This window comes from Pongo abelii, chromosome 2, assembly GCF_028885655.2.
Source record: "Pongo abelii isolate AG06213 chromosome 2, NHGRI_mPonAbe1-v2.0_pri, whole genome shotgun sequence".
Classification (NCBI taxonomy): Eukaryota; Metazoa; Chordata; class Mammalia; order Primates; family Hominidae; genus Pongo; species Pongo abelii.
Genome location: NC_085928.1, coordinates 206,453,723 through 206,470,511, shown reverse-complemented (window position 1 = coordinate 206,470,511; position 16,789 = coordinate 206,453,723). Strand labels below are relative to the sequence as shown.

The window sequence follows — 16,789 nt, the reverse complement described above, 5'->3', positions numbered from 1 at the left end:
TGAGGGTGGTGTATATGGAGCCTTGGGGAGGAGCAGGTGCTGCCTTTTAAGTCTATGAGAGTCGTTGAGCTGGACCTCCAGGGAGGAGCCGGTGCTCCCACTGATGTCTTAGGTTGTGGACCTGAAGACAATGAAGGAGCCAGTGTGGCTGTTCTATGAGAGTCGTGGAGCTGGAGATCCAGGTGGGACAGGTGTCCTAGCTTGGGGAGGAGCTGATGTTCTACCTTGAGGGCCCTGCAGCTGCAGACCCGGAGAGGAGCTGATGTTCTAGTTTGAAGGTCGTGCAGCTGTAGACACAGAGAGGAGCTGATGTTCTGTTTTGTGGATTTGCAGTTGCAGACTTGTAGAGGAGGTGATGTTCTAGTTTGAGTGTCGTGCAGCTGGAGACCTGGAAAGGAGCTGATGTTCTAGCTTGAGGGTTGTGCAGCTGCAGACCTGGAGAGGAGCTGATGTTCTAGATTGAGGGTTGTGCAGCTGCACACTTGGAGAGGAGCTGATGTTCTAGATTGAAGGGCGTGCAGCTGAAGACTCAGGGAGGAGCTGAGGTTCCAGTTTGAGGGTCATGCAGCTGAAGACCTGGAGAGGCGCTGATGTTCTAATTTGAGGGTCATCCAGCTGAAGACTCGGGGAGGAGCTGATGTTGTAGTTTCAGGGTCGTGTAGCTGAGGACTCGGGGAGGAGCTGATGTTGTTCGCATTGAGGTCTTTCAGCTGGAGACTCAGGGAGGAGCTGATAATCTTGATTGAGGGTCATGCAGCTGGAGACGCGGAGAGAAGCTGATGTTCTAGTCAGTGGATCTTCCAGCTGCAGACCCAGAGAGGAGCTGATGTTCTAGTTTTGGGTTCTTGCAACTGCAGACCCAGAGAGGAGCTGATGTTGTAGATTGAGGTCGTGCAGCTGAAGACTCAGGGAGGAGCTGATGTTGTAGTTTGAGGGTCGTGCAGTTGAGGACTTGGGGAGGAGCTGATATTGTTGGCGTTGAGGGACTTTCAGCTGGAGACTCAGGGAGGAGCTGATAATCTTGATTGAGGCTCATGGAGCTGGAGAGCCAGACAGGAGCTGATGTTCTGGTTAGTGGATCTTCCAGCTGCAGACCCAGAGAGGAGCTGATGTTCTAGTTTTATGTTCTTGCAGCTGCAGACCCGGAGAGGAGCTGATGTACTAGTTTGAGGGTCATGCAGCTGAAGACTCAGGGAGGAGCTGATGTTGTAGTTCGTGGGTCATGCAGTTGAGGACTCGGGGAGGAGCTGATGTTGTTGGTGTTGAGGGTCTTTCAGCTGGAGACTCAGGGAGGAGCTGATAATCTTGATTGAGGTTCATGGAGCTGGAGACCCGGACAGGAGCTGATGTTCTAGGTAGTGGATCTTCCAGCTGCAGACCCAGGTAGGAGCTGATGTTCTAGTTTGAGTTTCGTACAGCTGAAGACCCGGGGAGGAGCTAATGTTTTAAATTGAGGGTCGTGCAGCTGCAGACCCAGAGAGGAGCTGATATTCTAGTTTGAGGGTCTTACAGCTGCAGACCCGGTGAGGAGCTGATGTTCTAGTTTGAGGATCTTGCAGCTGAAGACCTGGAGAGGAGCTGATGTTCTAGTCTGAGGGTCGTGCAGCTGTAGACTCGGAGAGGAGCTGATGTTCTGGTTTGTGGATCTTACAGTTGCAGACCCGTAGAGGAGCTGATGTTCTAGTTTAAGGATCTTGTAGCTGCAGACCCGGACAGGAGCTGATGTTCTAGTTTGAGTGTCGTGCAGCTGGAGACCTGGAGAGGAGCTGATGTTCTAGCTTGAGGGTTGTGCAGCTGCAGACCTGGAGAGGAGCTGATGTTCTATATTGAGGGTCATGCAGCTGCACACCTGGAGAGGAGCTGATGTTCTAGATTGAGGGGCGTGCAGCTGAAGACTCGGAGAGGAGCTGACGTTCCAGTTTGAGGGTCATGCAGCTGAAGACCCAGAGAGGAGCTGATGTTCTAATTTGAGGGTCATCCAGCTGGAGACTCAGGGAGGAGCTGATAATCTTGATTGAGGGTCATGGAGCTGGTGACCCAGACAGGAGCTGATGTTCTAGTCAGTGGATCTTCCAGCTGCAGACCCAGGGAGGAGCTGATGTTCTACTGTTAGATTCTTGCATCTGCAGACCCAGAGAGGAGCTGATGTTCTAGATTGAGGGTCATCCAGCTGAAGACAAGGAGGAGCTGATGTTGTAGTTTGAGGGTCATACAGTTGAGGACTCGGGGAGGAGCTGATGTTGTTGGTGTTGAGGGTCTTTCAGCTGGAGACTCAGAGAGGAGCTGATAATCTTGATTGAAGTTCATGGAGCTGGAGACCCGGACAGGAGCTGATGTTCTAGTTTGTGGATCTTCCAGCTGCAGACCCAGAGAGGAGCTGATGTTCTAGTTTTCGGTTCTTGCAGTGCAGACCCGGAGAGGAGCTGATATTCTAGATTGAGGGTCCTGCAGCTGAAGACTCAGGGAGGAGCTGATGTTGCAGTTTGAGGGTCGTGCAGTTGAGGACTCAGGGAGGAGCTGATGTTGTTGGCATTGAGGGTCTTTCAGCTGGAGACTCAGGGAGGAGCTGATAATCTTGATTGAGGGTCATGGAGCTGGAGAGCCGGACAGGAGCTGATGTTCTAGTCAGTGGATCTTCCAGCTGCAGACCCACGGTGGAGCTGATGCTCTACTGTTTGGTTCTTGCAGCTGCAGACCCGGAGAGGAGCTGATGTTCTAGATTGAGGGTCATGCAGCTTAAGACTCGAGGAGTTACTGATGTTGTAGTTTGAGGGTCGTGCAGTTGAGGACTCGGAGAGGAGCTGATGTTGTTCACGTTGAGGGTCTTTCAGCTGGAGACTCAGGGAGGAGCTGATATTCTTGATTGAGGGTCATGGAGCTGGAGAGCTGGACAGGAGCTGATGTTCTAGGTAGTGGATCTTCCAGCTGCAGACCCGGAGAGGAGCTGATATTGTAGATTGAGGGTTATGCAGCTGAAGACTCGGGGAGGAGCTGGTGTCCTACTGTTAGGTTCTTGCAGCTGCATATCCGGAGAGGAGCTGATGTTCTAGATTGAGGGTCGTGCAGCTGAAGACTCAGGGAGGAGCTGGTGTTGTAGTTAGAGGTTGGTGCAGTTGAGGACTCGGGGAGGAGCTGATGTTGTTGACGTTGAGGGTCTTTCAGATGGAGACTCAGGGGGAGATGATAATCTTGATTGACCGACATGGAGCTGCAGACCTGGACAGGAGCTGATGTTCTAGTTAGTGGATCTTCCAGCTGCAGACCCAGAGAGGAGCTGATGTTCCAGTTTTAGGTTCTTGCAGCTGCAGACTCAGAGAGGAGCTGATGTTCTTGATTGATGGTCATGCAGCTGAAGACTCAGGGAGGAGCTGATGTTGTAGTTTGAGGGTCGTGCAGTTGAGGACTTGGGGAGGAGCTGATGTTGTTGGCGTTGAGAGTCTTTCAGCCGGAGACTCATGGAGGAGCTGATAATCTTGATTAAGAATCATGGATCTGGAGACCCGGACAGAAGCTGATATTCTAGTCAGTGGATCTTCGAGGTGCAGACCCAGAGAGGAGCTGATGTTCTAATTTTAGGTTGTTGCAGCTGCAGACCCGGAGAGGAGCTGATGTTCTAGATTGAGGGTCATGCAGCTGAAGACTCGGGGGGAGCTGATGTTGTAATGTGAGGGTCATGCAGTTGAGGACTCAGGGAGGACCTGATTTTGTTCGCACTGAACGTCTTTCAGTTGGAGACTCAGGGAGGAGCTGAGAATCTTGATTGTGGGTCATGGAGCTGGAGACCCCGACAGGAGCTGATGTTCTAGGTAGTGGATCTTCCAGCTGCAGACCCGGAGAGGAGCTGAGATTCTAGATTGAGGGTTATGCAGCTGAAGACTCGGGGAGGAGCTGATGTTGTAGTTTGAGTTCGTGCACTTGAGGACTTTGGGATGAGCTGATGTTGTTTGCGTTGAGGGTCTTTCAGCTGGAGACTCAGCGAGGAGCTGATAATCTTGATTTAGGGTCATAAAGCTGGAGACCCGGACAGGAGCTGATGTTCTAGTTAGTGGATCTTCCAGGTGAAGACTCAGAGAGGAGCTGATGTTCTAGTTTAGGTTCTTGCAGCTGCAGACCCGGAGAGGAGCTGATGTTCTACATTGAGGGTCATGCAGCTGAAGACTCGGGGAGGAGCTGATGTTTGTAGTTAGTGGGTCGTGCAGTTGAGGACTCAGGGGGAAGCTGATTTTGTTCGCATTGAGGATCTTTCAGCTGGAGACTCAGGGAGGAGCTGATAATCTTGATTGAGGGTCATGGAGCTGGTGACCCAGACAGGAGCTGATGTTCTGGTCAGTGGATCTTCCAGCTGCAGACCCAGGGAGGAGCTGATGTTCTATTGTTAGATTCTTGAAGCTGCCGACCTGGAGAGGAGCTGATGTTCTAGATTTATGGTCGTGCAGCTGAAGACAAGGAGGAGCTGATGTTGTAGTTTGAGTGTCGTACAGTTGAGGACTCGGGGAGGAGCTGATGTTGTTGGCGTTGAGGGTCTGTCAGCAGGAGACTCAGAGAGGAGCTGATAATCTTGATTGAAGTTCATGGAGCTGGAGACCCGGACAGGAGCTGATGTTCTAGTTTGTGGATCTTCCAGCTGCAGACCCAGAGAGGAGCTGATGTTCTAGTTTTCGGTTCTTGCAGCTGCAGACCTGGAGAGGAGCTGATGTTCTAGATTGAGGGTTATGCAGCTGAAGACTCGGGGAGGAGCTGATGTTGTATTTTGAGGGTCGTGCAGTTGAGGACTCAGGGAGGAGCTGATGTTGTTGGCATTGAGGGTCTTTCAGCTGGAGACTCAGGGAGGAGCTGATAATCTTGATTGAGGGTCATGGAGCTGGAGAGCCGGACAGGAGCTGATGTTCTAGTCAGTGGATCTTCCAGCTGCAGACCCACGGTAGAGCTGATGTTCTACTGTTTGGTTCTTGAAGCTGCAGACCCAAAGAGGAGCTGATCTTCTAGATTGAGGGTCATGCAGCTTAAGACTTGAGGAGTTACTGATGTTGTAGTTTGAGGGTCGTGCAGTTGAGGACTCGGGGAGGAGTTGATGTTGTTTGCGTTGAGAGTCTTTCGCCTAGAGACTCAGGGAGGAGCTGATATTCTTGATTGAGGGTCATGGAGCTGAAGAGCCAGACAGAAGCTGATGTTCTAGGTAGTGGATCTTCCAGCTGCAGACCCGGAGAGGAGCTGATATTGTAGATTGAAGGTTATGCAGCTGAAGACTTGGGGAGGAGCTGGTGTCCTACTGTTAGGTTCTTGCAGCTGCATACCCGGAGAGGAGCTGATGTTCTAGATTGAGGGCCGTGCAGCTGAAGACTCGGGGAGGAGCTGGTGTTGTAGTTAGAGGTTCCTGCAGTTGAGGACTTGGGGAGGAGCTGATGTTGTTGGCGTTGAGGGTCTTTCAGATGGAGACTCGGGGAGATGATAATCTTGATTGACGGACATGGAGCTGGGGACCGGGACAGGAGCTGATGTTCTAGTTAGTGGATCTTACAGCTGCAGACCCAGAGAGGAGCTGATGTTCTAGTTTTAGGTTCTTGCAGCTGCAGACCCCATGAGGAGCTGATGTTCTAGATTGAGGATCATGCAGCTGAAGACTCGGGGAGGAGCTGATGTGGTAGTTTGAGGGTCGTGCAATTCAGGACTCGGGGAGGAGCTGATGCTGAGGGCTGTGCAGCTGGAGATCCGGTGGGGAGCTGATGTTCTGGTTTGTGTGCTGGGGAGCTGATTTTCCAGTTTGATGGCCGTGCACCTGAAGACCCAGGGAGGGACATGAAACTGGAACATCTGCTCCCCGCAGTGCCTCCAGCTGCATGGCTCCCAAACTGGAACATCTGTTCCCACCCGGGTCTCCAGCTGCATGGCCCTCAAACTGCACCATCGGCTACCCGCGAGTCTCCAGCTGCACGGCCCTGAAAGTGGAACATCAGCTCCCCACTGGGTCTTCAGCTTCACGGCCCTCAAACTGGAACTTCAGCTCCCCACCGGGTATCCAGCTGCACGGCCCTCAAACTGGAACTTCAGCTCCCCACCGGGTATCCGGCTGCACGGCCCTCAGACTGGAACATCAGGTCCCCACCGGGTATCCAGCTGCACGGCCCTCAAACTGGAACTTCAGCTCCCCACCGGGTATCCGGCTGCACGGCCCTCAGACTGGAACATCAGGTCCCCACCGGGTATCCAGCTGCACGGCCCTCAGACTGGAACAGTTTGAACCCAGCGGGGAGCTGATGTTCCAGTTTGAGGGCTGTGCAGCTGGAGACCCGGCAGGGAGCTGATGTTCCAGTTTGAGGGCTGTGCAGCTGGAGACCCGGGGGAAGCTGATGTTCCAGTTGTAGGGCCATGCTGCTGGAGACCCAGGGGTGGAGCTAATGTTCCAGTTTGAGGGCCGTGCAGTTGATGACCTGGCGGGGAGCGGATGTTCAAGTTTGAGGTCTGTGCAGCTGGAGACGGGCGGGGGAGCTGATGTTCCAGTTTGATGGCCGTGCAGCTGGAGACTCTGCTGGGAGCTGATGTTGCAATCTGAGGGCCATGCAGCTGGAGACCCGGTGGGAAGCTGATGTTCCAGTTTGAGGGCTGTGCAGCTGGTGACCTGGCGGGGAGATGATGTTCCAGTTTGAGGGCTGTGCACCTGGAGACCTGGCAGGGAACTGATGTTCCAGTTTGAGGCCTGTGCAGCTGGATACCCGGTGGGGAGTTGATGTTCCAGTTTGAGGGCCATGCATCTGGGGACCCGGTGGGGAGCTAGTGTTGCAGGTTGAGGGCCGTGGAGCTGGAGACCCGGGGGGGAGCTGATGTTCCAGGTTGAGGCGGTGCAGCTGGAGACCCAGGGGGGAACTGATGTTGCAGTTTGAGGGCCGTGCAGCTGGAGACCCTGTGGGGAGCTGATGTTCCTGTTTGAGAGCCATGCAGCTGGAGATGTGGCGGGGAGCTGATGTTCCAGTTTGAGGGCCTTGCAGCTGGATACCCGGCAGGGAGCCGATGTTCCAGTTTGAGGGCCGTGCAGCTGGAGACCCGGGGAAGGAGGTCATGTCCGAATTCGAGTGCCGTGCAGCTGGATACCTGGTGGGGAGCTGATGTTCCAGTTTGAGGGCCATGCAGTTGGATACCCGGTGGGGAGCTGATGTTCCAGTTTGAGGGCCATGGAGCTGGAGACCTTGTGGGGAGCTGATGTTACTGTTTGAGAGCTGTGCAGGTGGAGATCTGGCGGGGAGCTGATGTTCCAGTTTGAGGGCCGTGCAGCTGGAGACCCGGCGGGGAGCTGATGTTCTGGTTTGAGGGCCGAGCAGCTGGAGACCTGGGGAAGGAGGTAATGTCTGAATTTGAGGGCCGTGCAGCTCGATACCCGGCAGGCAGCTGATGTTCCAGTTTGAGGGCCATGCAGCTGGAGACCTGGTGGGGAGCTGATGTTGCAATTTGAGGGCCGTGCAGCTGGAGACCCTGTGGGGAGCTGCTGTTCCTGTTTGAGGGCCTGGGAGCTGATGTTGCAGTTTAAGGCCATCCAGCTGGAGACCTGGTGGGGAGCCGATGTTTCAGTTTGAGGCCCGTGCATCTGGAGACCTGGTTGGGAGCTGATGTCGCAGGTTGAGGGCCGTGGAGCTGGAGACCTGGGTGGGGAGCTGATGTTCCAGTTTGAGGGCTGTGAAGCTGGAGACCCGGGGTGGAACTGATGTTGCAGTTTGAGGGCCATGCAGCTGGATACCTGGCTGGGAGCCGAAGTTGCATTTTGAGGGCTGTGCACCTGGAGCCCCGGGGTGGAGCTGATATTCCAGTTTGAGGGCCATGCAGCTGGAGATTTGGTGGGGAGCTGATGTTCCAGTTTGAGGGCCATGCAGCTGGAGACCCGGCGGGGAGCTCATGTTCCAGTTTGCAGGCCATGCAGCTGGAGACCCAGCGGGGAGCTGATGTTCCAGTTTGAGGGCCGTGCAGCTGGAGATCTGGTGGGGAGCTGATGTTCCAGTTTGAGGGCCCTGCAGCTGGAGATCTGGTGGGGAGCTGATGTTCCAGTTTGAGGGCCCTGCATCTGGAGACCCGTGGGGATCTGATGTTCCAGTTTGAGCATGGTGCAGCTGGCGACCCGGGCGGGAGCTGATGTTCTAGTTTTAGGGCCGTGCAGCTGGAGACCCGGGGAGTAGCTGACGTTCCCATTCGAGGGCTGTGCAGGTGGAGACCTGGGGAGGAGCTGATGTTGTTCTAATTTGAGTGTGGTGCAGCTGGAGATCCAGGGATGAGATGGTCCTGCGGTTCAAATATGAGGGTCCCGGAGCTGGAATCTACGTGAGGAGCCAATGCTGCCTCTGATGTGTTAGGTTGTGGATCTGGAAACTCGTGGAGGAGCTGGTATTGGTGTTTCTAGTTGAGGGTCGTGGTATTTCCAGGGTTTCACAAAGGCCAGATTTTATTTCAGTTACTTAGAAGAGAAAGAAAATGTCTTCTGAAAGAGGTGAACTCAATCATTACCAATAGAAAAAGTATCCACTGTATTCATCTCTTATTGAAACAGAAAAATATAAGATTTCCCCCCTTAGAATAATGTATATATATATAACTTAAAGTTCCATCGTATGTAGCCGAACAATAAAATCTGGAAACCAGCATGAAACCCCATTATTCACATGTTAAAATGTTGAAACTATGACCAAAATATGAAAACTGCCTGAGCTATCAGAAAGACACAAGACAAAAACTTCTTGCATATGTATAAAGTAAATGTGATAATCTGAAAAAACCGTTCAAAATTATAATTACTTTCCAGTTTAAAAACTTCAATCCTAAATTAAAAAAAAAAAAAATCTATACACAAACCACTGATTTGCCCAGACCAAAGAAAGAAAGAAAGAAAGAAAAATCAGCGGTAAGGTAAGCAGGACCCAGAGGAGCTGGTATTCACAGTTCTTACATGTACAACTCTTTCAGGAAGTATCCATAAAGTACTTTATTTTACAACCTGCTTTTCTTGTAAAAGTGAAGGTCTACTTTTTTACATAAAAGTTTTATACGGTGTTAAAACCAGAACCGTAGGTAAAATACTGCATCTAAATGTTTCTAAATAATCTTGTTCCCTTGGTTCATCGGTGACTTCCGTGGGTTCGTCATCATTTTCCATGGATGATTCTGAAAGAATCTCTCCAGTTTCACTGGAACTGGATCCTGCTAATTCTTCTGTTTCACGGCAGTCAGAAGAACCACTACTTTCAGGGCCTTCGTTTTCATTACCTTCAGAATGTAGTAAATCTTTCCGAGCTGGAGACACATCACATTCCTCCATCTGATTATTTTCCTCAGAAGTCTCTTCATTCACAGTTGAGGCATCATCAGATTCTTTTTCTTGATTTTTTCTTTCTGGGATCATTTCTCTTGATGTCATAAAAGACTCTAAAAATAAGCAAATGTTGTTGTACTTAATTTTTATTTTCAAAATTCCTCCACAGTTAAGTTTCATGATTCGGATGTTCTATGGTTCAAATCACATCCCCTGAAATTCAGCGGCAGCTACATACAGGTGGGAGAGAAGCCCAGCGTCGGCATTACGAGGAGTTCCATGATGTACAATTCTTTCATGAAAACAATGAAAGCAAGAATTTGAGGATCTCCTTACTCCTCCCTTTTACGGATGGTCTCTCAATACCTTCTTCTTCCTCTTCATCCTCTTCTTCATCCTCTTCCGTATGCACTGCCGGGTACAACGACTTTCTTTATCTTTTTCCTGAGATGAAGATGATGCTTCTGTTTCTTCTACCATAACTGAGGAAACTTCGCTGCAAGTCCTTTGACCGGCTGTTTCTCTGACGTCGTCTTTTTTGTCAAACCTGAGTCTTTTTACCTCATGCCCCTCAGCTTCCACAGCATCTTCATCTGGATGTTTATTTTTCAAAGGGCTCACTGAGGAGACTTCTGGTTCAGATGTCAAAGAGTCACTGTGATTTTTCTCTTCATTTTGCTGCAAATGTGCCTCTTTGCTGTCTGTGCTCTCAGGCGACCCATTTGTTGTCACAGGGGCTGACAAAGAAACCTTTGGTCGATTAAGTGGCCTGGGTGTCCCAGGCCCATTTATATTAGACCTCTCAGTATAGCTTGGTGCATTTCCAGGAAACATAACACCATTCATTCGATTTATACTATTGGAATTGTTTTTTTCTGAAGGAGGATAAACACAGCTAACAACCATCACGTTCTTTTCTACTCCTCTGAGAAATTTGTCTCTTCCTGTATAGTTTCTCCTTGGATCTGTTAAAAATTCACATAGTTGCTGAATAGTAAAAGGGATACCGTTAAATCCAGTGACAATTTTCAGTATTCTTTCCTTTGTTTCATCAAAGGGAATATATTCGACATTAGGGTTGGGAGGACCTCTTGGCTCAGGAGCTGAAGTTCTGAAATCATCCATCACTTTCTCCAGTTTGAAAATAAAATAGCCTTTAAGTTGGGACCACTGAATCTGTTTCTCCAGTCTTGACTACATGACAAAGAAACTTATCCAGGACAGGACAAACTTTCTTTTTCCCCCTCTTCTCAAAATCTTTCAGCGCCTCCTGGAGCCTCTCGATGTCCACGGCTTCCCGGAGTCCCTCACAGCCTCCGCCTCCCTCCGCGGGTCTCTTGGGGACCGGAACTCCTCCCCCCACCCCCCCCCACGTCCTCCCACTCCCTCGCACACACTCCAGCTCGCAGGCCAAGTGGGGTGGGGGGGAACGAAGGGAGCCAGGGAAACGTGTGAGAGAGGGAGACCGACAGAGCGAGCACCTCCCCAAGCCGCTACCACCAGCCCTCCAACATGGCGCCTGGCACGTCACCCTAAAAAGTTATTTCTTGGAGAAGTGACGGATGACAGAGATTAATCTGAGAGTTAGTATTAATGGAGAAACTTAGAACTTACCATTTTTCCTGTGAGGTTTTGGTGCTGATACTGCTATTCTGTGAGTTCTGGCAATTGAGTCCTTTCCCACAGCCTGGTGATGCAGCAGGTGTCACAGAAGGACCCTGTCCCAGCTGGTCCTGCTCCACTGCTATGATGGTGTGGCCTCTGATCTGTGACCGTGTCTTGAGGGGAGACCAGGCCCTTGATCACAAGCGTATCCATGGTGAGGTTCCGTGGATGGAAGCTCATGGATGTTCCTTCCTGATGTTCATCTGCCACCTTGCTATTTAATGCATCTTGTTTATAATTGTCTTCCAAATATTGAATAGAAATAAAGCATTTGTACAGTATGGGTAAGGTATTAAGAATATTGACACATTGGACACAGAGGACCTCCACCAGGTTTAGGGAGTAGAATCTGAAGACACATAACTTTGGATGCTCCCTGGAGGCCCTGCCTGAGTCCCAGTCCCTTCCCTTCTCCTACGGAGGGAATCACTTCCTGCTTTAGTCTGTATTATTCCCACACTTTCCTTCCTAGTAAGTTTCTTTCACCGTGATGTGTACATCCCTAAAAAATATTCCATTTCATTTTGGAACTTTGTTTTGTTTTTGAGGCAGGGTCTTGCTCTGTTGCCTCGGCTGTAGTTTTGAACTTTAATGTGAGGAAATTCTCCTGCGTGGCTGCTCCTACACTGCAAGGCTCTGAGCATCTGCTCTATATCTAGTTTTGTCCTCCATTCCCTCCCTGAGACCCACCCACACTGACATGGTTCATTTTCATTGCTGCGTGATCTCCCGTCGTCTGAGGGGAGCGTGGGAAATGTCTTCATCTTCCTGTGGATGAGTGTTTGGCCAGGTTGGAGCCCTTAGGACTGTGTTTTGTTGGGAACGTTCTTGAGCATTTCTTTTGTACACAAGTGCAAGTTTCTTCTGGTCAGTAGCTTTCAAATTTTAAAATTTCATCCCAGGTAAGAAATGTAATTTTCCTCATAACCCACAACACACACTCTTTCATATACAAGCATAACAGAAATACACTTCACAACCGTTCTTAGCAGTGCCTGGTATTCCTGCTTCTCTCCATTCTCCCCAACACTGGCATGGATTGGGTTGTGGGATTTTTGCACGTCTGGTGGGTGTCACGTGATATGTTCCCCTGTTAGGCTGAGCCCCTCTTCATGTTTTCATTAGCCATTCCTCCACATTTCCTCTTCTGTGGAGGGCCGGTTCAGCTCTTTTGCCCAGTTTCTGTTAAGTTGTTTCAATTTTTGCACTTTTCCTTTATTATTCCTATTACTATGTTTTTCAGACAGAGTCTCACTCTGTCACCCAGGCTGGAGTGCAGTGGCACAATCTCAGCTCACTGCAACCTCCATCTTCTGGGTTCAAATGATTCTCCTGCCTCAGCCTCCCAAGTGGCTGGGATTACAGGCACGCACCACCATGCCCAGCTAATTTTTATATTTTTACTAGAGATGGGGTTTCACCATGTTGTCCAGGCTGGTCTGAAACGCCTGACCTCAGGTGATTCTCCCACCTCAGCCTCCCAAAGCACTGGGATTATAGGCATGAGCCACCATGCCCAGCCTGACTTTTTCTTTTTCAAAAGGACTCTTTCTAGATTATACCTATTCATTCTGGTGACTATATGTGTGGCAAAGATGGGTTTGAATCCACCAGGATAAACGTGCCAGATTTCCTTTCTGATGGGAGAAGAGACAGAGAGGGATAGAAGGGTACAGAGCATCACAGCCAAGAGGAGGCCGAGTCAGGCGGGGGTTGCAGGCTGCTGTGAGGACTTGGCTCCTTCTCTGAGTCGGGTGGGATTAGCAGGGGATTTGAACAGAGGAACCGTGGGATCTCCCTTATGCATTTCTGCCATGGTTGGCTCAGCTGAACGCACCTCTTGAACAAGACTTGGCCTTGGACACCCAGAGGCCCTTGGTTGAGGGTTTACCTCCTGGCATGGCAACTGACACATCCACGTTTGGCTCCCACACGGCTGGGCGGCCCCGAGACCTGCTCTGCCTGGGCTTCTCATTGGTGGCATTTCTCAAGTTTGTCCCCTCTCAAGTCTGCCCCATCCGGAAAACCAAACACCTCTCTCTCCTACATGGAAACCCCCGTCAACACCTCCTCCCGACTCACAGGGCATCCCGTCAACATCACAGTCCTGACCTTCCCACACGCACAAGCTCATGGGACCCCCTGATGGACCAGGACAGTGCCAGCACTAAGACGTGCCCTGAAACTCACAGGAAGAGCGGACCAAGAAGACGGGAACAGCACAGGGCACTGGGAGCTGCAAACGCCCACGATACTGTGAGAGATGGAGAAAGGTATGGCCATGGCTGACACAAAATGTTACTCAACATTTATTAAAGGCCTAAATGGAGAACATAACGCTATCAAACCCTTAGGTAAAAACACGGGAAAATTTGTATGGCCTGGGATTAGACGAAAAGTTCTTAGACATGACACCAAAAGCATGATTCATAAAAGATTGACAAATTCAATTTAGTCATAAATTTATAATTATAATTCTATAAAGCAATATAAAAATCTAAAGAGAATGAAACACAAACTATGGTCTAGAAAAAAACATTTGTGAATCATGCATCTCACAACGTACTGGCACGCAGAATATATGAAGAACCATCAAAACTTAACCGTAAGAAAGTAAAAACCTCATTATTAAAGAGAGGGCAAATATTTGAATGGAGGCCTCATCAAAGAAGGTATAAGGAGGGCATATTGCCCGAGAAAGAGGCGCAACATCATAGAGATGCTGGAGAAATGCCAGTCAACAGTACCTCTGCAAATCTATTAAAATGGCTAAAAACAGACAAAAACCATGGGCCAACCCAGGTTCTAGTGATGATGCAGAGGAATTGGGACCCTCATAAGCTGAAGTGGGAATGGGAGGGGTCCCGCCATGCTGCAAAGTGGTCCGGGAGTTTCTTATGAAGTTAAGCACATCCTTACCACGTCATCCAGCAACCCCGCTCCTGAAATGTCCCCCAAGAGAAAACTTAAACGTGAACACACAAACCTGCACACAAGTGTTTAGGCTTCATTTCTCATTGCCAATAACTGGAAGAAAACAAAATGTCCATTGGCAGGAGCAGGAGAAGGCGTGAACCAACGCAGATGCCTCCACGTAGGGGGCACCAACCAGCAGTGGAAAGATGCACCCAAATGCCCCAGGTCTCCCAGGCCACATGCCCGGTGAAGGAAGCTAGTTTTGGTGGGCAGAGGCCGAAGGATGCCAACACATGACATCTTGGAGAAGACAGTGTACCGTGTTGGGGAGCAGGGCAGTGGTTTCGAGGGGCTACGGGTGGAGGGGCAAATGGAGGAGCTCTCTGGGGTGATGGCGTGAGCACCTGCACCTCAATGTGGGCTGCTGCAGCTGAGGGGCTGCACAGCAAACACTGGCTTCAGTACAGGCAGACTGAAGGAGGAAGGCTCCCACAACTCAAAGACAGAGGGTGTCACCTCCATGAAACAAAAACATATTAAAAAAAAAACTCTTAAAATTAAGAAAAAAGCACAAAAAGTATTTCATAAGCACACTGACTTTGAGTTGACATAATCTACCTGGGAGCATGGAACTGAAACCACAGGCTTGGCAATCCCGGAGTGAGAGGGTGGAGGGTTTAGACCTCAGTTGAAGGGCTCAGTACCTGGCTATAGGAAATAACATTTAAAAAGCAGCAGGGTGGAAATAATTTCTGCTGATGAGGTTGCATTTCTCCAGATAGCGGGCAGAGTAAATGTAGTCTTGCTCTGTTGCCCAGGCTGGAGTGCAGTGGCGCCATCTCCGCTCACTGTCAGCTCCGCGGGAGAATCTCTTGAACCCTGGAGGCAGAGGTTGCAGTGAGCCGAGATCGCGCCATTCCACTCCAGCCTGGGCAACAAGAGCGAAACTCCGTCTCAAACCAAACAAAATTAGGTAACTAACCCAGGACTAAAACAGCGTAACTTAAAAAAAAAAAAGTCTAGGAGGTATTATGTTCATTCCCTGCACGCCAATAGAGGCCATGTCTGGGGCATACATCTAAAAAAAAATCCTAAAGATAAAGTTATGGTCACAAATATGTTGTGTACGGTGTTATTAAGAGCAAAAATGGGAAACAACCCAAATATCAATAAAATGGGACTGAACCCTTGCAAATTTACTAAAATAACTCAAAATTGTTAAACATTATGCACAAGACGAAGATTTTAATAATTTAAAGTGAAAAGACAGGAAACATAATTACTAATGATTATTGGTTTATTTTTCATGCCACTTCATTCCACAAAAAGGTTTCAGATACCTTAGAAAAAGACACACTAGAAATATTAAAATACTATCTGAACCAGAAGCAAAATCAGGGTAAGCTAGCAGAAAGGCGTATAAGCCAAAGGGCTCTACCCAGCTTTCAAAGCTGACCACGGCCGTGCGCAGTGGCTATGTCTGTAATCCCTGCACTTGGGGAGGCCGAAGAGGGAGGATCGCTTGAGGCCACAAGTTCGAGACCAGCCTGGGCAACAGAGCAAGATCCCGCCTCTACAAAAAATTTAAAAATCAGCCGGAAGCCAGAGGCTGGGGACATGGCTGAGGATCGCTCCCCCCTCCCTCGGAGGCCGGAAACCGAGGGTCACTCCCACTCACTAGAGGCCGGAGGCCCCGGGCCGCTCCCGCCACCTCCGCGGACGAGCGCCGCCCCTTCGACCCCATTCCCTGCGGTCTGGACGTTCAGGCCCTCTCGATCTGGGAGATTCCGGAGAACCACCCACGGGGCTTTAAAAAATGTTGGTGCCCAACACGTCCCCGAAATAGGGCCCGCCCCATCTCGGTCGGGTAGCGCGGGACCTCCGTGTCCACCCAGCGCCACCGTCCGCGGGTCCGCTTTGCGCAGGTGCGGCGCCCCCGCCCCTTAGGCCCCAGCCCGGGCGTGGCGTGGTGCGCAGGCGCGATGTTCCCAACTACCGTCTCCCTTTGACCCGGGAGTGGTGCGCGGGCCGGGTTTCCCCCCAGCTCTACCCCGTGTGGTGCGCAAGCGCAGTCTGCGCAGGGACTGGCGGGACTGCGCGGCGGCGATTACAGACATTTCGGGGGTCCGGGGCCTGTGGCGGCTGCTGAGCGCTTGGCGCCTGGCGCTGGCCAACGCGGTGAGTCCCTGCCGCGGACCGGGGCAGGGCAGGCGGGGGGCGAGGCGGCGGTAGGAGCGGGACGGTCCCCAGCGGGTCCGAGCGGAGCGGGCGCTAGGTCCCCGCGCCCCCTGCCCGGGGATCGGGAAGGGGCTGGGAGAGCCCGGGCCGGTGCGAGGGGGAGCCGCGGGGTGTACTCGGGGGCCTGGGGAGCTCGGTCCTTAGCAGGTAGTCCGCGTCCCGGTGAAGGTCACGACCCCGCGGGCTTGCTGGGCGTCCCCTCCGCCGCTTTGGTCCGGGCCTGGGGTCCGGCGACTTCGCGGGCTGAGGTAGCCCCTCGCCTCAGTGCCTGGCGGGTGGACTCGGGGAGGAGTCGTGTCTGCCGAAGGTCACCGGGGTGGAGCCCTGGCTGGGCCGGGAGTCTGAGGACCTCTGTGAGGGTTGTCCTGAGGGGCCGCCCGCAGCCCGTGGGTGGGGCTGGCGGGGCGGGTGAAACCGCCCGGGTGGGTGCGAGGAGTGGCCGGGCTCGGCCGCGTGGGCGTCCGGTGGGAAGCGCTGCGCGCCCGAGCTTGGGCTTGCAGTTCCCGTTTCCAGAAAGCGCAAATCTGTGCATGTCCACTTCGGGACCTTGTAAGCTAAGGGCCTCTACTTTGGGTCCTGTTTGGTGGCCCTTGTGCCACCAAAAACGTGCCAGTGTTTAAAAGCAGCTGTGCCAGTTTTTAAAAATGAGACGGAGAGCTCAGGGCACTGACCGAGTGAGGACTC

General features: G+C 51.4%; 2 protein-coding genes and 1 pseudogene across 2 annotated transcripts; 1 reads left to right on the top strand and 2 right to left on the bottom strand.

Moving 5' to 3' along the window:
• Positions 1-6,241: 6,241 nt before the first annotated feature.
• LOC134761101 (uncharacterized) lies at positions 6,242-11,298 on the bottom strand (the record flags this gene model as incomplete). The annotated part of the gene is given in 4 exon segments (XM_063722437.1): positions 6,242-6,850; positions 6,852-7,266; positions 7,766-8,434; positions 10,901-11,298. Coding segments are annotated over 3 exon segments (1,431 nt in total), but the record flags the coding sequence as incomplete, so codon positions are not given.
• On the bottom strand, positions 9,005-13,040 carry LOC112132608 (serine/threonine-protein phosphatase 4 regulatory subunit 2-like). Its single transcript, XM_063722436.1, is given in 6 exon segments — positions 9,005-9,399; positions 9,653-9,692; positions 9,695-10,463; positions 10,465-10,818; positions 10,901-10,973; positions 13,034-13,040. Coding segments are annotated over 6 exon segments (1,638 nt in total).
• A 1,110-nt stretch (positions 13,041-14,150) lies between these two features.
• Positions 14,151-16,789, top strand: part of LOC100446843 (succinate dehydrogenase [ubiquinone] flavoprotein subunit, mitochondrial-like) — a 43,625-nt pseudogene continuing 40,986 nt past the window's right edge.